General features: G+C 40.5%; 1 protein-coding gene across 1 annotated transcript in view; it reads right to left on the minus strand.

The window, feature by feature from the left end:
• Positions 1-1,012: 1,012 nt before the first annotated feature.
• LOC116158635 (dynein beta chain, ciliary-like) overlaps positions 1,013-24,700 on the minus strand; it is a 33,272-nt gene continuing 9,584 nt past the window's right edge. The window contains exons 3-8 of the mRNA XM_031471452.1: positions 21,673-23,485; positions 21,321-21,625; positions 15,620-16,753; positions 14,390-14,962; positions 12,529-14,241; positions 1,013-8,610 (exon numbers count right to left, since the gene is read on the minus strand). Coding sequence (XP_031327312.1) covers positions 1,054-8,610; positions 12,529-14,241; positions 14,390-14,962; positions 15,620-16,753; positions 21,321-21,625; positions 21,673-23,485 — 13,095 coding nt within the window. The 3' untranslated portion in view covers positions 1,013-1,053. The remainder of the gene's footprint in view (positions 8,611-12,528; positions 14,242-14,389; positions 14,963-15,619; positions 16,754-21,320; positions 21,626-21,672; positions 23,486-24,700) is intronic.

The following is a 24,700-nucleotide window of genomic DNA, read 5'->3' on the forward strand; positions in this document are numbered from 1 at the left end:
TAGTCCTATAAATATGGAATAATGAATCTGTACGAACTTTTTATTTTCAACAACTAAATAAAAGGAACTGTGTTGATGTCGCATTATCCTACTGCTATTCTTTAAAGTAAAAAGAACAATTCTGGAACTGTCCAGAGAACACCGCAGCAGCTTGACCCAGACCCATTCATTTTCTTTCTTCTTTGTACATCAGATACTGCGGATCAGGTGCTTCTGTAAGAAAGGCGACTCTCTGTTCGCGAGTAAGGATTTTTGATTTTTTTGGACTATAGCTTTTCTGAACTTGTTTTAAACACCGTTGTAGCTGCACGATTTTTTTCGAAATTTTTTTCATAACGGTTTCGTTTATTGTCTCCACAGAATTACTCACCACCCATTTTTCAAAAGTAGCGTACTCTTTTTCGTAAGAGGATTTCGATTTTTGTAGCACTATGGCTTCATTCGCTTTTGCGGCTCGCGCAAGAACGTGGCCGGTAAATGAAATGCTTCGTCTGCCATTTTTCAGAAAATTTTTAGAGTGTTTGACAAATATAGTAAGTAGCTATCTATCTCCATAGATAACTTAATTTTGATGATTCTTATTATCTTCCCATTTAATCATCTGTCACTGCTAATTCTTGGAAAATCATTAAGTATGACATAAAACGTTGAAGGCACCACGGGCGTTATGAACACAACGCCCACGGTCAACGTATAACCCTCGGGCCGGAGGCCCTCGGGTTCTACACTGTTGACCTGGGGCGTTATTTAGTTCATAACGCCTTTGATACCTTAATAACTATTTTAGTTAATTATGCGAAATTTAAAGAAAATACAATTTTAAAATTTAAGATGGCAGTTACGCCCTCTGTTGGTCATTTTTAGAACTTGAAAATATTTTCCAGCGATTCTTCATGCCCGATTTACCCAATAATTGTTTTTTACCCCTAATATGGCCAAGGAACAGTCTTATTGGGTCACCCGGTACAAGCAAGAATTAATAAAACGGATAAAGCTATAATGTGATATTTATTCTTTAACTACAACATTCTTAAATCTTTAAAACTTAACAATTTAAACTTGTAACAATAATGCAACACCTGCCAATGTCCATTTAGTTGCCTTCTCTTTTGTTTTCAAATTAAACGTCCAGACAAATGTCGGTCCTCTCGATCTCGTTTTATACACAGGACAGTCATACATATTTTTCAAATCTTGCTTATCTTGAGTTATTGCCTTAATGTAAATTACGGGTACAACCGGAAACAAATCTTTAAGCTTAGAGTCGGCTATGCTACCTGATGCTGTGTCCCACCTTGCACCCTCCATGTATAATCCGCATACGTTAGCACCTTCTCGGGGCGTCGTCGTTAAATCTTCCCTTTGTTTCTTCGTAACGTCGGTTAATAGGCACATTTTATCGAGGGGCCATTCATTCTTACGTGCGGTCTGTTGCATGATCGCCGTTAGAAATGACTGCGGATTGAAAAATCCGCCCAACCAAACTGCAGGTGGCATCTGGAAGTCGCCCACCCAACCTTCTAGTTCCTTAATTCGAATCGACAAATCGCCAACCCATTGACCTAAGGGTAGCATGCTGGGGTACGCCTTAACCGCCCAACTCTCGGGTACATAATCCATAAATAACGACTCTTCTAAAACTTCCATAACTGAGGTAATTGTCAGTTCGCCCTTCAATCCCAACTCGAGTTCTTTCAAGGATCGGCGCATCTCTTTGGTGAGCATATTCATACGTTCGCATTCCTGAAACGCGACTATAATGAACGGTGTCCGGTCTTCCACTTTGGCCATCATTTCTACAATTCGAAACTCCTCCGGCAGCTTATCGATAATATCTTCTATTATGCAACGCACTTTATCCTCTCTTGATATACCTATTCCGCTCGAGCTGCCGGTGTCGCGCGGTTGCAGTTCAAAAATGGTTTTAAATAAGTTGTCCGAGAGGTTCGTCAGGAATCCAATTTCGGCATTTGGATGTAACCCGTACAAGTAGGGAGATTCGGGCGGGAGGCGATCGTCTATGTAACGATGGTAGCCGACGTAGTCGGTGTTGGGAGGTGCCAGAAAGCCTGGTGCAAATTCCAGCTCGGCATCTAGCAGTTCAGACTGCATGAATTCGATTAGGTAAGTTCTACAGAGGCGACGGTCCCAGTCGTCTGTGATATGCCCGCCGTACATTATTTCCCCAAACAGATATCGTAAATCATCCCATGGCACTTTTGTGTTACCTTCCAAGTAATTATATAAGACGTTTACGCTGATTGTTAAATCGCCTACGTTGAACGGGTAATTTCTGTTCCAGCCCTGAGGCCCGAATTTTCTTCTCTCGGCGACTACGGCGTGAAAATAACACAGCGAAAATAAGATCGCTTTAAATTCCGCTTCCTTGGTGCACATTTCTAATGTCTCTTGGTTAAAATTGTCTAGGGCTTTGTGTAGATTTGCGAACATGCCAGTAGGTGGTTCATTAGTTATTTTGATACTTGACTCCAGTATTCCTTGTGGGATCACACAAATTTGGGGATCGCTGTTGGGCTCGGCGCTTAAATACAACCGGTAGTCCGGACTTGACGAATCCATAGTTTGCTCAATTTTCTTTTCTAAACTCGAAAGCCACCTTGCAACTAAGTGTATGTTCTGTAGGATAACCCAGTGGCCGTTTTCGGTCGCGATGTCAATAGCGGATTCGGCTACAATTTCTTGCCCTTGGCCTAGGGAAACGCTGTGAAAATTTCCGTTATCAAAAGTAAATCCCAATTGTTTTCCCAAGGCTTCGACGTCTTTTAGTGGATTTACACCTGGCGACAGTATGAAGAACGTTGGCGTTGCACTACTGGTCTCTTCGTACGATTTTGCAAATGGTACCGATCGAGCGACAATGTATTTGTTACCCAGTTTCTCATCTACAAATGCGCTAACCGCGTAAGTCATACGATCTGGTCTTAAGGCACGCATCATGCAAAGCCTTTGTAAGGCAGATTTGTTCTTCCATTCACCCGGAAACTTTTCTTTCTCCGGACATTCGCTTTCGACAAACTTTCGCCATCGATTAATGGAGCCTTCTATGTCTTTGTCCAGGTTTTTAAACTCATCTAATCCTGACAGGGCTTTGATACCTCCCCAACACAAATTTGAGAGAAAATCGAATGGGGAGTGCACTGTGAGCGCCGGGAAACGTAAGAGGAAATCCAATTCGCTCGGTAGGATGTCGTTCTCGCGGAGTAATATTTGAAAAGTCATTTGAGCCAAAAATATTAATTTATCGCATTCAAACAGTCCTCTGCTCGTATACATGAAGACCATAAACGAGATGCTGTCGAGCAGGTTTAGTACGCGTTGTGTCAATTTTTCGGCAGGATCGGCCCTCACCAGCGCGTTTAGGAATACAACCGTGAATGCTTTTAGTGAAAATTGGTATATGGCGTTGATTCTGTTGAGATCTGTTAATATAAAGTAGAGCAAAGATCCTCGTATAGCCGCGGGCCTATACTGTTCACGAGCCTCGTCAATTTTAATCGAAGTCACTTTAGCCTCGGCCACCTTGATCTGAATATCCGCGGCCGTCTTTTTGGTTTTCTCCAAATTCTCGACGAGTGCCACGTCTCCTAAAATATTTCCGGTTGCCGACGAAAGTCGTTCTAACAGATTATCCTCGCACGTTTTAAGCGTAATCTTGAAATCGTTCTGCTGTTTGGTTAAATTCGACTTCAGGTGTTCCAAATCGGGACGTTCCGCCTTCACTACTTCCGCCAGAAGCTGTTCCTCTAGTCCGTCTCGCGTCACCGTGAAATTGATTAGGGTGGTTTGCGCCTGAATTTCCGGTTTGTAGTGCGGATTGGCCAGTTTGGTGTGGATAATAAGCCGAAATCTCGGATCGTAGTCGACATCCTTGTCGCCTATTTTAATTGCCTTGCCCTTTTTAATGAGAATGCGACCTAGAATAGGGTCTAGGACGGCGTCGATAGTTTCGCCAACGTTTTCGAGTAAAATTACCTGGCCGTTACTTATGCATCTCTCGATAGTATCGAGGTAATTCTTCATGCTGAGGCGTATTACGGTAAGCTGACTACCATATTTGTTCTTAATCCACTTGATTCCCTGTAGCTGAGGATCGATCATTAAAGGCCAACGCGCCGAATTTTCCAAAATTGTCGCATTCTCCGATGACATGCGATCATTTGGTAGACCTTCGTTGTTCCATTTAGCTATTCTAGCATCATCTGTTAGAAGAGAAAGCGGATCTAAACCTTCGGTCATTGGTATTGGAACGTCTAATTTCTGAAGAAATGGCAACCAGTAACGATTCATCATTTCTAACCGGTAGCGTCTTGTAAAGCAACCTACATACGAGATAAATGCTGTTACTAGTAGGACGTCACCCGGCATAGTCACACCGGCTGCCTTATAATTTGCAACCGAAGCGATCCAACGAACTTTCTCTGATGCCAAACCGTTTACTAATCTGTTAGCCAAATCTATCATCAACGCGGTGGCATCCGCCTCTGCTTGACACTTTAGTTTAGCATCGGTGGCCTCCTCAAAATCATTTCTTAAAACGCTCAATGTTTGTTCAAATTCGTCAAGTTTTTTATTTAGGGCGACAAGCTTCGCTCTGGCTTCCTCGAGATCCTGATTTGCCTTGTTTAGTGCCCTCCTTTTTGGTTCGACCACCACAAAGACGTCATAAAATTTTAGTATATTAATTACCCACGAACAGAGCCCGGCAGCCGCGGCAGATTTGCCAAGTATAATTTCTGGTAGAAACTCGGGGTCTTTCAAATATTCTTGTGTCACTTTTACAACTTCAGGTGACATATGCTCCTTGTCGTAATATATTAGGTCATTCAGAAATTGATCCGCCTTTCCCATCATCATTTTGCATTCCTTCCAACTACGATCTTTGGGAATTTTACCTTTCGAAAATAACACTAGAACTGCCGCCGTGACATTTACCACCGCTGGTGGAGGCGTTCCGAACGACTTTAGCTCGGTAAGGTTATTTTTATTCAATGTATTTAAAGCTTCCTGCGCGGCTAGAAGTGCCGGTTCGGCTTTTGCCAGATCCGCCGCGCAAATCTTCGCTTTCACGCTTACATCCTCTTCGATTATTTTTACCTTTTCTTCCTCTTCCGTTGCAATCTTTTTTTCCGTTTCCACTTTTTCATTTTCAGTACCGAGAACAACAATTAATTTATCGGCGGCCGCATTTTTTTCGGCCAACACAACTTCTTGCACGGCCAAAACTTCCTTTAAACCGTCAACCTCCTCGGCAGTCGATGCCAGTTTAAGCAAGCCATTTTCGAGACGTATAATGCTGTATTCGAGAAAGTTAATTTTTTCGGTGAGTAACTTTGAGTATAAAGAGATTTGCTCCAAAAACGTTTTTGGGGTGGTATAGTTGTACCGTTTTTCGTTCTGTAAGTAAACCACCGACATGTCGTTAACAACCGAATGGACGTACGACATAAAGTTGGAAACCGAATCCACTATGCGTTTGGGTAGAACTTCGATGTCTTGTAGAAATTTTTGTGACACAGACTGAAGCGCTTCTTTTGGCCATTCGTGAAACCAGTCTATAGCAGTGCAACTAACAACTGCGGGAAATTTTCTTCCTCTAATCCGCAACGTGGAGCCCACAGGTGAAAAGCACAATACTACTTTAAGCAGTTTGCGACACCGCTGTATGTAGAATTTCCAGCAATTTTCTTTCGTGTCATCAACCCCACTCGCTTTTACTTCACCTCGGACGACGTTTAGTATGTTCTCCACTTCTTCGTCTTGCAGTAAGTCGGGTATCTCGCCTGAAGCTAGCATATCATTTATAACCACCAGCCACGCCTCTTCCGCAACTTGCGCGTCGGTCATGAGAAATACCGTACTGATATTCTTCAGCCCAGCCTTAACATAAAGCGCCGCTATATTTGCTTTTAGATCAGACATATTAAACCCCTTCTTTAGTTGAACTTGAAATACTTCCAAAGAGGAAATAAACGCCGCCAGTCGAGTCAAGCTTTGCTTCCCGGAACCCCCAACTCCCACCAGTAACGCATTCCCCCTCGGCGCCTCCATAATTCTATTTATCCGACATATGTGATTCATCGCGTCTTCGAAGAGGACCAAATTCATAGCGGAAACTAAATCATTGTAACCGGCCAGAGCCTCGTTTAACAATCTCGTTAGAACAGTATAATTTTGAATTGGCAAATATTTCGGATCGCCTAAACCGTCGGCGAAATGGCAGAATATTAACGGCTTTGCCATTACTTCGACCTCTTCCAATTCTTCGAATCCCTTTTTTAGTACTTCTACCACCAGCTTAGAGAAGGTGTCCTGATCTCGGCGCTCCACTAATTTGTCGCCATAAACTCTGTAGGATTCGTGCATCCACAAACGGATCAAAGCCGACTGGTTAGGTGCAGTGTCGCCGTTAGCAAAAAGCATTCCCTGAAATAGGTTGGATAAATCGCGCAGATTAAAGACGTAATGAAATTTGACGGCCGTCGGCAGGAATGTTTGCGCAACTCTCGAATGCAGGGTCAATGCGGCAGTAACGACATTTACGCTTAGGGAGTGGAGGGAGTATGGAAACTTGTTAAGCGGATTTGTTAGGTGCTGTGAAAATATGTTTGAGTAAATATGATAGCAGGCGTCTTGCGTTGGAAAGCTTATGGCGAAAACGCAAAAGTGGCGCTGGAGTCGGGGGTCTATTGTAAAGGAGCCTGCCGTTGGATTCATACACGATATGAATTGGATGTTGTGTATATCTTTGAGCGATAACTTCTGTCTGTCGTACCAGTGCTGGTAGTCCATCCACTGGCGAAGTAATGTGTGCGGCTGAACGGTGAAGTACTTATCAACTTCGGGCATGTTCATGTCGTCGATAAAGTAGATCATTGTTTTTGTGCCAGGTGGTCCGTACACTCTCCCGGCCTTTTTCTCTAAAGGATTTTCTAGCACCCTTTGCAACATTTCTGAAGTGGTGTAGAAATTAAAGGGCACATTCGTAACTGCATACCCTTCAGAGAGAGACGAGAGCTTGTCGGACACCAAAACGGTTTTACCACTGCCTGCTCCTCCGATTAACATCACGGGATGCTTGTGAGCGATCAGTTTGTCCATAAAGTATCGCACACGGACGGTTTCTGCCGTATTAACTAACGTCGCTTGTAACGGTATATCGGGATCCAGCTCGAAGCTCGGGGTCAGATCGCTCCAAGGCATAAACTTTTTCGTTTCCTGATCAATATAGTAATGGAAGACGGTTCCTGCAGTGGGAAATTTAACGGTCTTAAATTCGTTGGTAAACCATTTACTAAACTCATTTCTCCAATCGATTATTTGGTCTTGGAATAGAGCCGATCCGAATGCCCAAATTAGCGCAAACACGAAGTAAATTTCGTACCATTCTTTTGGGCATTCTGGCGGTACATTTTGGTATGTCAAAAAGCAGTCAAGTAAAAAGCAAAGCATGTGGATATGCGCAATGTCGACGATAGGTGTGATTTTCTTTAACTTTGTCTTTACCATCTCTAAACAAGGGGGGATATATTTATCGAACAGTATCATTAAGTTTGCTTTCTCGTTTTCATTTCTGGTGTCAATCCAAGACGCTATGTAGGGATTCCAGCCTAAATCAGCCGGATTTATGTAGAGAATTCCAGCTCGCGATACCGTAGCTGGAGTGGCGGTCCTCAAGTTTGCAATTTCAAAGAGGAGCCTCATTGCTCTGGTTAAGGCAATGCGTTCGTTACTAGCTAACGTTAAGACTTTATTATCATCCATTAGGGTATTTAACGATTCTATCCACATCGGGTCAATATCACCATCTAAGACTATCCACTTTGGCCCATCTCCGGACATGTTCGCTTGATCTCTCATTATAACCGAAAACAGCCCGTCTTTCCATTCGCGGGTAGCTGGATTAATAATTCCAAACAGTTCGTCATTTGTCACCGCTTTAGGATTTAGATCATTGTAATACGGTTTCAATTTTTGATTGTAGTACGTTCTATTTAGAGTTTTCCAAACACACGTTTTGCCAGTTCCCGCGAATCCCAACACAAATACCGAATGACGAACTGCAAACAACTCCTCAAGCTGCACCACCTTCAAAATGAACCCATCCTCGGGTTGCAATTTCAAATCCACAGCCGAAGCTTTCGCCAACTTTTCAAATTCTAAACTTCGCTTCCTCGGGACATCGAGAGCCGGAAATAAATCTCCAATAAGTCCCATGAAAACGGGGACGTCATCCGTAACTATCTTCGGAATGTTAAAATCTCGCAAAGCTCTCATCAGCACCTGATCTTCGGGCCGCAATCTGTCGCCCCGTCTCAGCGCGCCCGCGACCACCAGTACCGACTTTATTGCGCGCAAACCCCAGTCGTAATGGTCTTGTTTGCTTAATAATTCCTTACACAGCGTGTAGAGAGTAATAAACTTTCTCGCGAGCAGTCGAGCCTCTTGAAATCCCTCGGCGACTAACATTATTTCGCAAATGAGCGCAAAATCGGGAACGACCATTGCGCAAGGTCGAAATAGAGCTTTCAGATTTTCGGGAAGTTCCGTTCTGCCGGCGTATCCAGGATTCATCGTAATGAAGATTCCGATCTGAAATCATTTAAATTAAAATTAAAAATTATTTTTAACCGGCCGATTATGGTGTAGATTGAGAGGCGGGGTTGAAAAACGAAATTTAGGCGAAACGGGATTTGTAAAATCTAATCTTGTCGGTAGGTGGTTTTTTAAGATAAACATTATAGTTTGATATTCAAAGATTTAACCCAGATGATGCGTTGCAAGCTTTGAGTAGTATATAATCAAAGGTTGCAAACGTGCGTAACTTTAAAATGGTTATTTTAGCGGATGATGATGATGATTGATGATCCGCAAAGTCACCTGTGTGAAGTTAGCAGCCAAATTGCCGAAAACGCCCGAACGTCCAGTGGCGGAGGAAAAATGAAAAGTTTAGCGACCGTCTGAGAGGGTGAACTCTGCCCCTATGGCCCTAACGTACAAAAAAATTCGTTTAACCCCCACGCAAAAAAGGTTCAAATTCTCATGCTTGTCCAGATTCAACATTCCTGAAGAGGTCGATTGACGGGAATTTATCCCGCGAACAAATTTGTGTATTTTTTATGAATAACTGATAAGTGAACCCAACCCAAACCAAAGATATTGGTAGGTACATTGTTTTCTCATTAATTGTGAAGATGATTAATACCATTCTTTTGTGTGTTAAATTTTATTTAGTGTCCAGATATGTATAAATTGATGTGTTGAATGGGAATATTATCTTCAACAATATATTCAATCAGTTCAATTTATATGAGTACTTTTTGAGAGCCAAATCAGAGTATCAGCTTTTAATTTCCAGATTATAACTATAAGATCTAACACTTCACAAGGTAAGAGTCATTCATTACTGAGCTAAAGTGGTATGAAATAGTATATTGAAAGACAAGTGTTACAATGCGAGCTATTGTAATACGACTATCTTGTGGCACGAGTGGCGACGCGAAGCGTAGCCACGAGTGTCCGCAAGATAGGAGTATTACAATAAAGCATTGTAACACGCGTTTTTCATACTATTTTTTCTATTTCGGTGCTTTAATTTAATTAAAAAAATCATTATCAGAAACTATAGGGAACATTAGAACTAACATGTTTTATGTTGGGAACACTTTTATGCCGTTAAGTTTTAGGTTGGCAGCGTAGTAAGACTGACATTTTGAAGTTCAAACATGGAAGTACCCAACGAAGTACCTACTTGTACTAACTAGTAACTGCCAACTTAAGAGATGAGTTACCAAAAAAAACGACTATAATCACTGTCTTTGTACAACTGTTTTCGGCCGAAAACAGTTGTACAAAATCATCATTGTGACACCGAAATAGAAAAAATTTATTGTTACAGTAAAAAAAATTTTGCCAGTGCCGTAGAGAATAAAATTTAATTTCCTCAAGAGGGGTTTGTAACCCCTGTAAATGTAACTAGCCCGTTACAACTTTTAATTTGTATAGAATCAACCTAAACTTTGAATATAAAATTAGTCGAAGACCTAAACAAGACAGTTGGCTCTAATCTAAAATAGGATCAGTGTACGTGCGTTTTGTAATAAACATGAAATGTATATAGAATTTTACATAGAATGTAAAAACGGAATTATGTATAGAGTGCTTCATTTAAAATAAGCAAATGTAACGGTAGCTCGCTTCGCAGTTTAACATTTTACGAATTTTATATATGTATAGGCAGAACCAGAATTACATATGCCAAGCACATTTGAAATTGTTAACCAATCATACGCCTTTCGGATTACAGTATCGTCGGATTTCGTATGCACGTGAATCCAGCTTTACCCGCACAGATTACGGACGTTTCTATGAGAATTGTAATTACGCAAAAACATAAAGTTGCCTTTAATTTTGGAAACGCTCTGATAATGTTAATGGGGATCGCGCTTTTTAGTCGCAAGAAACCAAAGCATAAAGACGTTAAAGTCAACCGGGTCGATATAAAGAAACTAGTGGTTAAAAAAAACACCGCCCAGCGTTTTAAAGGTGGGTACACATCTGAGCACGAACGAACAAGTGAGGCCGTATGATGTATGATTGTAGTTTTATTTCATTACGCAATCGAATTCATAATATTTAACATTTTATTTTGAATATTAACTATCACAAATATATCAAGAAACAGTATCTGGGTGTGTGAAGTCATTAAAACCACTTACAAAATTTGGAATCAATATACTCAAATTTTTGTACTTTTGATTGTTTGCTATTGACCATCGATTGGAGATTCCCTATGGTAAGAGAGTTCAGAGGCAATCAACTTTTCTGTGTCAAGGACTACATAAAAACAAGTATAAATTGTGTACAGGTCTTGTGCAGATAAAGCGCATTTTTTAACCGAAATAGCTTTTGTTTTGACATCACCAATAGATATATTTCTTGCAGACGTTTCAATCGCCCTTTGTGAGTACTCTCTTCCGTTCTTGATGTATAAGGGAATATACCCGATCACGACAAGAGGTCGAGGAGGAGGGCTATGGCTGGTAGAAATTAATTCCTTTCGTTGAGACCTGTCATTAGAGTACCACGAAGAATAAAACTAGTTCCCCCACCCCCCACCCTCTAGTCCGTACTTTTATAAGAGGGGAGAAAGAAAGGCAGTAGTTGGTAGACAACGGTTCTTTTCGTTGAGACCTTTCATTAGAGTACCATGAAGGATAAAACTAGTTCCACCACCACCCCCCCTTTCCCGCCGCCCCGTACTTTGATAAGAGAACAGAAAGACGGGCAGTAGTTGGTAGAAAACGGTCCCTTTCGTTGAGACCTTTAATTAGAATACAATGAGAGATAAAATTAATTTTTAACTCCTCCCCCCCCCCTGGCCCCATCGCTCACTGATCTAGAAAAAGAGTCGCACGGGAAAATTATAATTTATACAAACCAATTTATTTCGATGAGACCATTTATTAGAATACCATGAAGGGTAGAACATGTGTTTACCCCCCCCATTTTCAAAATTCATTTTTTAAGAATTAAACAAAAATGTGCATAACTTTTACATACGACAACCAATTGGTCTCAGATTTGGCATACACATGCCTTTAATGGTGCCAAGTTAAACTTTAGAAAATGGGGGGGGGGGGGTAACACATGTTCTACCCTTCATGGTATTCTAATGAAAGGTCTCATCGAAATAAATTGGTTTGTACAAACTATAATTTTCCCGTGCGACTGTTTCGAGATCAGGGAGCGACGAGGCCTGAGGGGGAGGGGGGTTAAAAATTAATGTTATCTCTCCTCGTATTCTAATTAACGGTCTCAACGAAAGAAACCGTTTTCTACCAACTACTGCCCTTTTTTCTGTCCTCTTATCAAAGTATGCGGGGGAGGGAAAGGGGGGAGTGGAACTAGTTATATCCTTCATGGTACTCTAATGAAAGGTCTCAACGAAAGGAATTAATTTCTACCAACCATAGCCCTCCTCCTCGACCGTGATCGGGTATATTCCTTTATACCTCAAGAATGGATTGTCGGAAGAGGGTACTCACAAGGGCGATTGAGACGTCTTCAAGAAATATATCCATTGGCGATGTCAAAACAAAAGCTATTTCGGTTAAAAAAATGCGCTTTATCTGCACAAGAGTTGTGCACAATTTATACTTGTTTTTTTTTTCTATATCAACCATATGCATATTTTATGTTATCCAGCAAATTGATTTTTCTTTTCTGATCAGATATATCATAATGTCACACATAAAATTATATTTAACAAATTTTTCGTATTTCGCCAAATATAAGCTCTTATCTCGAGCGCACTGTATAGACAGCCGGAATTTGTCGCGGGACACCCTGATAAGGTAAGTAGGAACAAATATTACCCTGTCCTGTATGAATAATAAGGTGCAAAGGAACTAATTACCCGAATCGTACAAGGGTGTAAGGATTGAGGAATGTCAAATCATCATTCGTATTTTTCAATGAAGGGGGCCCCTAGCAGAGCTAACAACTTACCGTTGGAATCAAAGAAATTTCCTCGCCCAAGAAGTTGAATCTGGCCTTCTTTACTTTAACGGCGTCTTGTATCGTTTTTACTTGTACAGCAACTACCGATAACACTTCGACGGAGATTCGGTTAAATTCGTCAAAGCACCCCCACGTCCCAGTTTGCGCTAATCCTTTATATATATTTCCAACTGACTTATAGTCCATTTGCTCCGAACAATTGAAAACGTACACCATCATTCCGAGAGCCTTGCCCAAATCTTTGGTCGTTTCGGTTTTGCCAGTTCCGGCTGGACCAGCCGGCGCTCCTCCCATAATTAAATGCAAACTTTGCGTTAAAGTTATGTAACAGCGGTCAGTGAGAGGAGTGATTACTAGTCTTGGCGAGTTCCCCAAATATTCGTATTGATAAAGAAACTGAGCGTCGCAAATGTTGGCGAAACAGTTGTTGACTTTGGTATCCCAGCGGTGTCTGAGCTGACTTTGCCACTGGAAGGCTTGCGAATTTTCAACTTTAACCTGAATCATTTTTGCTACAACATCCCGTGAGTGCACATCAATTGTACAGATGGTCATAATCTTTTGCCGTTCTCCTACCGTGAGATCCCCTAACAGTAAAGTGATTAGCGCGTTTAGTTGCGCAATCTGCTTCTTTTGATAGTCTTTAAGTGCGTTCTCGTACCCCTCTTCCAATCGAGCGAAAGCAATGTTCACTTCCGTCGTCCACCATATTTGTGTGCCACACAGAGCCGGTTGGGCCGGATAGTCGAAAATCCAAAGTTCTCTTGGTTTCTCGTCGTACGACGTTACCGCTTCGCTAAATGACCGATGTAATGTTACTCGCATAATGTCAATAACCCGGTTTAACCACACTTCAACTTTTCCGCTACAATCGCAATGGTTCAAAAAAGGTACCCATTCGTCGTTTTCTTTGGACCCCATCGCGTTCGACCTCTTACTCTCCTTTCCACCTTCCATCGCAAATCGCAGTTTGGCCAACGAATCGAAGAGCTTGGTCAAATGCCTGGCCACCAAAGGTGGCTGATTTCCGGTCGATAATATATCTAATAAATCCGCAGATGACACAAAGTAAAACCTAGGAAACGCCAATCTTTTGGTTTCCAAATAATTATTTAGGGCTTTTTCGCACAAGAGCAAATCATCCAAGATTCGCTCCAATCGCGTTGCCAAACCTGGTTTACTGGTCGCCCTAACTATATTTAAGGTCCTAACCATTTCATTCAAAATCTCTTTAAATTCCCGGTCAATTTTGTCGAACCTTTTCGAATCTTCCGGCAACTGTGCCCTGATATCTTCAGATCCAATAAAAATACTCTCCAAGTAGCACCACTTTCTTTGCACTTCGAAGAATACCTGTATAACCTGATCGGCGTTAGACAACTTTTGCTGCCACTCCAAAACTTCCTTTTGAAAGAACTGTATAAATTTCGAGGTCATCATATTTTGCAGCTGCACTTGATTGTCTTCAAGAATTTCTATCGTTTCTTCGGCGATTTTCAACAATCTTATTTTGCTTCGATCGTGTATTTCGGTATCAAATTCGAGTACGTTCCAGTTTTGGTTGAATTCCTTGAGAGATTTTTCCATTGCCATTTCCTTTACGGACTTGTCGACGATTGTTTTGACCTCTTCTTCGTATTCGTGCAAGTTCAAGTCGAGAAGATCACTCAGTGTTGTTTCATCGTCTAAGACAAATTTGACCTACGAAATTATTAAAATTAGATTAAACTCGAAAAACTGTTTGGCGCTCTGATGGTTATACGTACAGTGTAAATTTCCTCCAAATTAATCTGGCAGCGTACATTTCTAAGTTACGGTTACATGGAGGCGTCTCGTGTGGTATATTTACCTTTGTGGCTTGCATGAGTTGAATCCAGTGGCGATCTCGAATTGCAGGATTTTGTAACTCTGTGACTGCACGAAGGGAAGTGAGCATATTCTTGATCGTTGCCTCCATTTCAATGTACACGTTCCATCCCCTCACCTCTTTGTCCATGAGCCTGGTCTCCTTTCCGAATTTCTTCAGTTCCATTTCCATACCCTCGACGTCAATTTTCTTCCAAGGCGTCGTCTTCCATTCATTAATTGACGACATGACGATGTTAACAAAATCCCACAGTTGCTTAATTTGCTTCAACTCTTTACGGGTAACCTTCAAAGACTTATATTCGGACATTTGTAAGTCGAACAAATTCGACTGCTCGCTCAGTTTCTTCAATTCGACCTCAAAGTCGGACAACTCCTTGTGCACCTTATCAAACAACGCGTACACATGTTGGCAACCCCAAAGGAAGAAAGGCATCTTTCGGAATGCATCCCTGCTCATCGCCTGACGAACGTCGAATAATGCTATTCGCCTTCTAATTGCTGCGATTTGAATGGTTTGTAATGGGCCTACTGCTTGTTTAGTTTGTACTGCAACCTACAACGATAATTCCAATCACAAAATTGACAAAAATGGCAACATAACAGCGATACGCTTCTTAAATGGTAAGCACAATCGTACTACTTTTTTTAGGCAATTGATTTTGAAAGACTAGTTATGGGAATGTAAGAAGAACTCTAAGTGAATGAGGGCACTTTGAATATTTATTAGGTGTTGTGTGCCACAATGGTCTAGTAGTAAGGATATCCGGCTTGCACCCCGGCGACTCGGGTTCGATTCTTTGATACAAAAACTCATTTTTTTGCAAAAATGCGTACCCAAGTCAGTGGGCTTCAACATAGGTTATTTTTAGGTTTCAGATTTTCTTGAATTTTTTTGAACAGCAAACATGCAAATATGCTTCAGACATGCGCAGTGAGTGGTACTGTACAGGACCATATTTGGACGATCATGGCATTCATGATGTCAGAGACAAAACGGTTGCACTGCACTGGTATTACTGGAAACGCGCGCTCCGTCCACCAGGCCGATACCAGAGAGAGAGAGAGAGAGAGAGCCACAAGTGACGTCTCTGTCCTACTATAATGAAAAAATATGGAATGAAATAATGCGAACCCCAGCAACTACTGATATTGACTTGAAAAAAAAAAATAGGATAGATGGATAGAACATTTTAAAATAAGAGATTATTACCTTTTTGCAGGTGAGCCACTTATCGGGAAGTTCTTGCAGCTGTACGTAGGTTTCTTCCGAAAATTCTACCCCATAATCTTTCAGCAAAGCAATAATATCTTTCAACGGGCCAAACATGACGTCGGTAGCCGCCTGCATGTCTCTAATTTTTACCAGGAAAGCCATCACTTTTAAAAGACCCTCGTAATCGTCTTCGGTCAGTTGTACCTGCATCCCCGCAATGGCCTCTTGTATGAAGTTTTCCAGTTCACTTATGCTGTTTATGACGTGGTCGTAAAGGTGTTGCTTGAACATGTTGCCCCATTTTCCAACAGTATTTAATATCGCTTGACGTATCGGTCTGGCGTCGATGCGTAGCCAGCCGAGTATAATTTTTTCGGTTTCAAGTTGCTCGACAGTTTTATACATTTCTTCGAAGAAGTCGATTTGTTCTTTAAATTGACTAACTATGGGCGGCGTCGATTTCAGGCCACCGCTCGTTTCGTCTTGCTCAATGTCTAACTCCTCTGCTGTTAAAGGACGTCCGTACAGAAGAAATTGCCTTAAGAATTCTTGACGATTGTCCAACCATAAGTTGGAGAAATCGTCGAAAACCGTAGTGTATTCCATCGCCAACTCCATGGCTTGTGTAACACGGCTCACCACTATCTCCATCATGCTCGTTATTTCGGGATCCTCGCACACGTCATTAAAATAATCGGGGTCCGCATTTTTCTTAACTCGTTTCATAAATATCCCCATTTTGCGCATGTCTTCAATTAGCGACTCGACGAAACTTAAAAAATTGTCGGTATCTTCGAGATCTATCGAAGGTATGAATACCACATTTGTGTCAATCAGTTTTAACAATAATTCAAATAACGGGTACAAATTTGGGTTTGACTCCGTTGCCTTCACCAGCAATTCCAAACTAACGGAGACGGCTTGCCTTAACGACTGTGAGACCAATTCATCTATGAACGCTTCGTAGGGTTCCCAAAGATTTAAGCGCCTCAATGCTTGTTCGTCCACTGGAGGTTCCTCAACCGGTTTCTCCTCTTCTTCAGTTTTTTGCTTTTTGCCCTTATCGGCCGCTTTTTTGCCTTTATCTTTTTCTTTCTTGTCTTTTACGGGTTCTGGGGGAGGCTCTTCAACCTAAAATAGATAAGAATCGTTATAATTTGGTGCAAGTTCCAATAGATTCGTTCGGGAATTTGTACCCTTCAATCGATAATATTTTATTCATTAGATCTTGGCGATGGTTTTTCTTTTTCTGGTAGATCATTACAAATTATATGCTCTGTTAGAGCGGAACGCGCCGAATTTCGCTTGACTCGAATGATTTGCATTTGAATAAGTTGCTAGATTGACAATTTTTGGAAAAGGTTGTTTTACGAGTTCCACCATCTGTAAAAAAATTGAGAACGCTCTGGGAGTCACCCAGTTTGAAAGACAAAGCATCGTTTTTTAATTTGTTTATTTAATTAAACAATAACTATAAAACCTACGGTGATCGGGTTTGTCATATTTTTTTGTTATCAAAAGTAGTGATCATATACGAACTTTCAACAAGATCGGATGAATTTTACTTAGTATAATAACCAATTGTTAATTTTCCATAGCAAGCAATAACATTTCAAAATTACCGTTTCGGACCCACTGTATCTTATGGAAAATTCGATTCTAAACAAATTCATTTCTCTTCATTGTTCGCTCAGAGAAATAGTTAAAGAGATGATTGAAGTCAAATTGGAAAAAAACGACATTTTTAGTGCACTTTCACTTTAAAAAAATAAAAAGTGCACTTTTTCGCTCTTTATGTCTGTCTGTCTGTCTGAGTCACAAAGGCTCCGGAACTACACCACATACTGACTTGGTATTGGTGTCATTCGATCAGAAATTAAAAATTATTATTATTATTATGAAAGTTTGAGAGGTTCCACCCTGTATATACAACTTACGACGATACAATACATTTTTGAGAGTTGGCAACCATGCAATTTTTAGGTGGGGAAAAGCTGCCTGCGCCATCTAGAAAGCACGAACAGGAGTAACGTTTGGCATCTTGTCTTGAATGGCGGTCGTGAACGCGTCGCTCCATAAATGTTTGTTGTTATTTTGTGTTATTTAATGCAGGTAGTAATTTTTGCATTTCTTTATGTCGTATTTGTGTTTTGTATGCCGCATTTTATATTTGTTGTGTGTTTGAATCTCTGTTTTTGAAATTTACTTGGTTTAACCGTAAAGCAATCATATGTGTGATACCGTTATGCTATTGTTTATAATTGTTTACATTTTTGGTGTAATGTTTGCTTAATTTATGTTTATTGATGTTGATTACTTGGTCTTGTCCCTGAAGTTACATTCATATAAGTTTGGATCATTTTATTTTATTATGTGGAGATTACCGATTCGTTTGAGGTTTGTTATGATTTGTTGTTTGTTACTAACAATTTTCTCCGTGAATGAAGCAGTCACGGGGGTGGAAAAAAACTGTAGTCAAATTTGTGTTACGACACCTAATTCCGTGATTGTCTTCGACATCCAACTGTAGGTTCGAAACCCCGAAACCAGGGGCGAACTACCCATCTTGCAGGAGCGAGATTACGCTAATCAAAGCTCTTCAGTTTAGAATCTATGTGCGTTAAATGAGTGGCGATTCAATAATTTCCACATATCTTGTTTTTAGTGAAATTTGCCTACAAGGCCATGTAATTTTCCAACTTGCTTTCAACAAAAGGACTTTATTGCACCAAAGATGAGTCACATCCTGTGTATTTCACCCTTTCTCAGAATCTTGGTACCTGCTCCTACCTGACCTATTGTCCCCAAAAACTTGCTTTAACCTTGAGTGTAACCAACCTTGTGTAGATGCATTTACTATCTATCTTTGTTAATATTTTGTTAATTAACTTTTGGACTGTATTAATCAAACTGCGAGGTTTTTCTTACGTCGTACTCTTTTTACCCTTAACAGTTACTTTTGCGAGAGTACGACACCTTTGGGCTTTGCTTGCTTTGTTTATATTAATGTACATCATCTAAAATTTCCGGGTTTTCACAATCATAATAATTACGATCATTATTAAACAAACTTTTCACAATTTCAGTGTTTTATCATTGAATTTATAAAAATTCAATGGTTTTATTTTACGTTCCTTCCCTACTGTACTTCAGGTCAAAGCGTTGTCTACAACTAACGTAAGGAGGTCCTGCCTTAGATGTTTCATCACGTGCCACTTTTCAAATTTAAGCGAGATCTTGTTTAGTTTTGGAGGGAATAGTCATTCGGGTGGCCATTTTTAAACGTTGCCGGGTTGACTTTCAAATTTAAAAAGTGCACTTTGGCTGTCTTTATGTCTGTCTGTGTGAGTCGGAAAGGCTCCGGAACTACACCACTTACAGACTTGGTATTGGTGTCATTCGATCAGAAAATAAAAATTATTTCATATTTGTATTCTCGTTAAGGCATGAAATTTCCATAAGGGCTATTAAAATCGAAAAAATAAATTTGAAAGTGCACTCTTCGCCTCTTGCTCACAAGCGGCATTTTCTAACGAAGTTGGGTGCGCTATTGCAGCCACTTTCTCTGTCCGTCCGTCTGTCCGAGTTTTCAAGATATTTAGTTCGTTCTATTTGCGTTCGGTAGCGTATAGCTCTGGCACCTGAGCCACGGAAAATCTTGAAGATTAAACTGCGCATGCGCAGGCAGCGTAATGTCAACTTTCTTATTTATTAATATATTTTGTTGAAATTTTAACCGCAGATACTTCTAGTAAAGGCAAACATATCGCATATTGTAATATCAGATATCCGAATGCGCAGCAGAGTTGGACTGGGTCAAGTTAGACTCAGTTTGACCCAGCGACCCAATTTGACCCAGTGATCCAGTTTGACTCAGCGACCCAATTTCACCCGGGGACCCAATTTAACCCAGTAACCTAGTTTGATCGAATAACGCAGTTAAGTCAGTGCCTTCGGTTCAAGTGTACAGAACTACAGATTATGAAATAAATGAAACTTAATGCTGGTTTGTTGAAAATAATACTCGATTGCTTGACAACTGCCATTTCTGTGATGTTTGCTTTAATACTGCCGTAAAAAACTTTCCATGTCCCGAATTGTATTAGAATAATGTTATTTCTTTGCTTCAGGGCTTACCAGTTTGCTTACAGGTGTTCATTCACATTTAATTTTTTTCTACTAGTTAGCTTAATCCAAATAAATCTTTTCTCTAAATACTTTTGTTGACTACATGACTACAAACTATAAACAAATGCATTTGATTTTTTTAGGTATTAGTTCTCTTGAATGAAATTGGGCTACGTGCTTGTTGCCGAATATTGTTGAGGAAGTTTTTTTTTAAATTAAAAGTTACTTGAAATTGTTTTGGATGATACCTAACAATAATTTAATTACTGGGTCACCGGATTCAACTGGAACAACCTAGGGGTCAACGGTTTAAACTGGGCTACCGGGTCAAGATGGGTCACCGAGTAAAGATGGGTCACTGGGTCAAGCTGGGTCCCCGAGTCAAGCCGGGCCACAGGGTCAAGCTGGGTCACTGGGTCAGTAAACTAACTGGGTCAATGGGTCACTCTATGTTTGACCCAGTCCAACTCTGATGCGCAGACTGCGCAATGCCAACATTCTTATTGGAGATATTTTTTACTTACAATTCGAAAACGGTGCGTCCTAGGAAAAAATTGCATCTAAATAAAACTTATTACAATTTGCTACAACTTTGATTCTATAAACTTTCTTAAAAAACTCACCGTTTTTAAGTTTTTGACTCTCCAAGATTGAGATTATACACATGTATAGCCAACTCGATCCGCATAGCGGGATTTTTTTCAATCTGAGAGCAAGTTTTACTGAGTGGAGGGCGGTTTCCTTCGTCACCGAATTAAATTGGCAGTTGGATCCACCTTATCTTCCATCGCAGAACGGTATGTTTTGTACATAATCCGTCACTATGGCCAGAATTATGCTGTGGTTTTTGATGATGGGTACTTAAAGAAATGTCGATTCAAGAAAACGAGCTGAACAGAAGCGGAGAGGAACTTCAGTGGAACTCAACGTGACTAAGAACGTGGTGTGTAACGTTCCGCAGTAGAACTTTCTCGCCAATGCGAAGAACAAAGCTAAGTTGCTAGAAGTGTTGTTGAAAATCTTGACTGCAAGAGGAATAGAAGCAACGATACTACCAGCGCCATATATGGAGAAAGTAATAAGCTTCGATGCTCAAATGCTTTGAGAAAAAGCCCAACGAAACTCGAGCCATTGCTTATAGTTTGTTCTATAACACATCATCAAGCCCTGATAGTGTTGAAAGAGCAGGCGAAGAATAATGTATTAAGCCGCACCAAAACAGAATAGGATTTGAATGAGCACAGATACACGTGCTTCCTAAAATCCTCAACTAATGTCTTCTCTTCCACCGACTAAAGCTGCGTCTGGGCAACACTCTCGCAGGGTGTTCTTCCAAATCTAGCAATGGCTTGGGAACCTCGGTCCACAACGGTGGGGTTGGGGGATAGGAGAGGGTCGAATGCTTCAACCCATCAAGACTTCCCACCCGCCCGCACCGGAACATGTACCTACTAAATTCCATCTAGCGCACCGTTTTCACGTTATAAGTAAAAAGTGAGGCCACCGTTCTATCCCCCCTCAATTCTCAAAGGAGATTATGTTTAATACAAGTATTACCTAGTTGTCTTACCTTTGGCTCTTCAACAGGATCAGGCGGTGGGTCTGGAATATTAAAAAATAACTTGTAATTGAGCTCCATGACCTTTTCTATGGACAATGAAGTGGCAGTTATTTGGGAATATCGTTTGTGCACCCGTTCCACTCTATCCTCTACATATAGCAAGCAATGGCTGTTACGATCTTTCCTTTCAAACAGCGGTTCTTCGCCCCATAAGTTTATTTCGGCGATTATATTGTTCACATTACGCTGTGCTTCCATAACGCGATCGTATAATTGTTTTAGCGCGTCATATATAGTTTTGATAAGTTCGAAATCTGTAACGAATATTTTACGTATCTAATAAATGTAATGTAATACTTACTGTCGGTGGTCCAATTCAGTTGATAAATCAGTTCATCTAAACGAAGGTCCAACTCCTCTACCTCGCTTCTAATTAATTCATATTCTACCGGTAGGGACTTGTTTTTAAGATGATTGTACCACTCCGAAATATTATTTAAATGTTGCATCGAAATGAATAGCTCTTCATTTCTTTCGTAAAGTGCCAATGCAACCTCGGGTATGTTTTCGATGCCTAATAACTTCATATATTTTACTTCTCTCAAGATCGCCTCCAGCTCTTTGTCAAAATTGACGGAGATTTGTTCTCCGGATTTGAAAAGTTGCATTTTTGATAGGCTCGCTGTAATTTGGGAAGGAATCGACTGAGACCAAAGCGATAAAACACGCGCTTCTTCTGCGTCAAGAATGTGTTGCATTTCTTCCCATTTGCTGAAAGCTTCAAGGGCGTCCGGTGATTCCACGAGTTTGTTCTGAAACATCTTGAAATCTTCGCCCTGTTTCACGATCCGCTGGCGTAGTTTGTGCAACCAACACAAAACGCCGGCAGTTGGTGGAAAGTAGTTATTAATTGGTACACCTTCCCTTTTGCCTTCATCATACACCTCTTTTACTGTGTCTAGCTCTCGATTAAATATTTCAATTATTTTGTAGAATTTATCTTTAATTGCGTTATATATAATGGGCCTCTCGACTAATGTATTGGCAATATTAACAAATTTGAAGATGCTCTCCAGGTTGTGACAATCATCTAAAACCTGTTCAAAAATGGACGCCAATCTCGAATCCATATCATTACACTTAATTAAGAACTGCTCATTTTCGGCAACAATGGCCATGTGCAAGGGATCGAGTAGGTCATACTGGATTGTAACAAAGTTCGCGTACGCATAATTAAACTCCTCGAGCAGATCTTCGCACCGTTTCGACAGCAATCTACCCTTAATCCCGCCGATTTCGATTCTTTCGAGTTTCTGGTACTCGATCGCTGCCAGAAGGATTGATTTCACCAATTCCAATCTTTCCACAAAATCCATTAGTCTTTGAAAGACGGTTCTTTGGTGAAAAGTCCACGGTTTAGGTTGAATATCTGGTGTCTTAAAATAGGAGGCGAGATTTGCGCGAACTTCTTCGAAAGAAATGCGAAATATGTTAATCAGTCTTAGACAAGTGTTAATTTTCTTAACCATATCTTCGGGTTCCCCTTGAAAGATTGTCGATGGATCTAGTTGCGCGGTAATAGCGCTAATAAACAAATTTGCCACTTCTTTGAGTAAAGTTGTGATTTTCGTGTTTGTACAGTAATAACACGAATTTGCCCATAGCAAACCTAAGCAATGAACCATAGGTCTAATGTAGGGCTCGCTTTCCAAGAACTCCCCGTCTTCAAACTTCTCAAAGTGAGTTTTCATCGGCTTTAAATAGAGGCAAATATTTTTAGCTTCAATTACTCCCGCGACCACATCTTGAAACACGCACTTAAAACAGGACAAGTAAGAGCTACCCGCTAGCTCTAAGTAAAGCACCATCCTTTTAACTCTGGGATCGCGTAGTTGATCAAAAATGCTCTCCAGATTCTTCAACCTGGAGTTCCAAAAATTAATTTCCGCTGATGGGATGGGATTTTGGCCGTGAGCAAATGCCGCATCTGACGTTTGTTGTAGTACGTCGTTACATAGTGATGCCCATTGCAAGACTGCACCTTCAATTGCCGTCTTCAGAGACAGATCCACTTCTTTACCATGCGACTGCTGTAGTAATAACGTAGCTTCGTATATTCGTTCAACGCCCGTCGGCATTGGCAAAAGAGTTTGGCTTTTCAATGCTCCTTTAATCTGAAAAGAATTCGATGTTAGATTTTTGAGGTTGCAATTTAGTGTAGAGTAATCTGTGATATATAGGTAATACCTAAAGTAAATATGCCGAAAGTAATCATTAAAAAAATTTCTTGATTTTCACACCACTTTATAAACTCTCCATTCATCTCCCCCTGAAACATTTAACACCACGTCCATGATCACCCACGACGTGTCTCAGTGTCTGTATGTAGAGTTGTAAATAAAGGCGAATCGTTATTCGTAATGGGAGTAACGTCCTCATCTCATTACATCGGGTCCTATAAAACTACCACATTCTTATAATGAGGAGCGAAAGCAGATGCCTCCGAAACCTCAAGATCGACATTGTAGGCAAAAAAGGTTAGGTAACCATCCCCTGATTGCTTTCCTTTTAAGACGAATCGAGGTTGCTAACGCATTCAAATTTTGGTAGATGTTTATGCTGATTTGAAACGTATTACCTGTTCATATCCAATCAAATTGAATTTATTTGAGTGTGAACAAATGTGTTTGCCACTTATTTATTTCAGCTACGGCCTCCTCCCCATTTACTACCATGCAATTTTTTTTCAGCGGACAATTAAGAAAATAAAAACTGTTTCGTTAAATAAATAAATAAAGATTAGTTGATTTATTTTTCTCCTATATATCCTTGAGGCGAAGATAAATTCAACATTTCAATCATTCAACTACCGTTATTGTTGCGTCCCCAAATAAATAGCATCCGTTCCTTTAGTTATTCGTTTGACATTTCGTCAAAAAAATTGACGATGGTCAAATTAGGGAAAAGTTGCGCAATTAAACATCATGCTTTAAAAAAATCAGGAAATTCCTATTACTTCCGAAGATATGCTAGAAAAACCGCAGTTTACCGATTTGGTTTTATTTTTTTCTGCTTTTATGTGAACAGATACAAAAAAAATACAAAACCGTTTCTCATTGCCTCATTTTGAGCTGTAGGAGCCATCGTTGAGGGAATTTCAATACAACATTTCGTTTCAGAGAAATCATCATCAACTTAATTTTTTACATGACCCGTAAATGAAGTACATGAGTAGCATTTTTGATTACGAATTCAACGATATATGGCACACACACACACAAAACAAAAGTTGAAAACTGTTCGTTTCAACAGGATGGTGCGCCCACGCGCAACGCTCTAATCATGCCAGAATACCTACCTATCGATTATCGAATTACTTTTTCATTTTC

Source organism: Photinus pyralis, unplaced genomic scaffold, assembly GCF_008802855.1.
Source record: "Photinus pyralis isolate 1611_PpyrPB1 unplaced genomic scaffold, Ppyr1.3 Ppyr1.4_LG1, whole genome shotgun sequence".
In the NCBI taxonomy this organism is placed as follows: Eukaryota; Metazoa; Arthropoda; class Insecta; order Coleoptera; family Lampyridae; genus Photinus; species Photinus pyralis.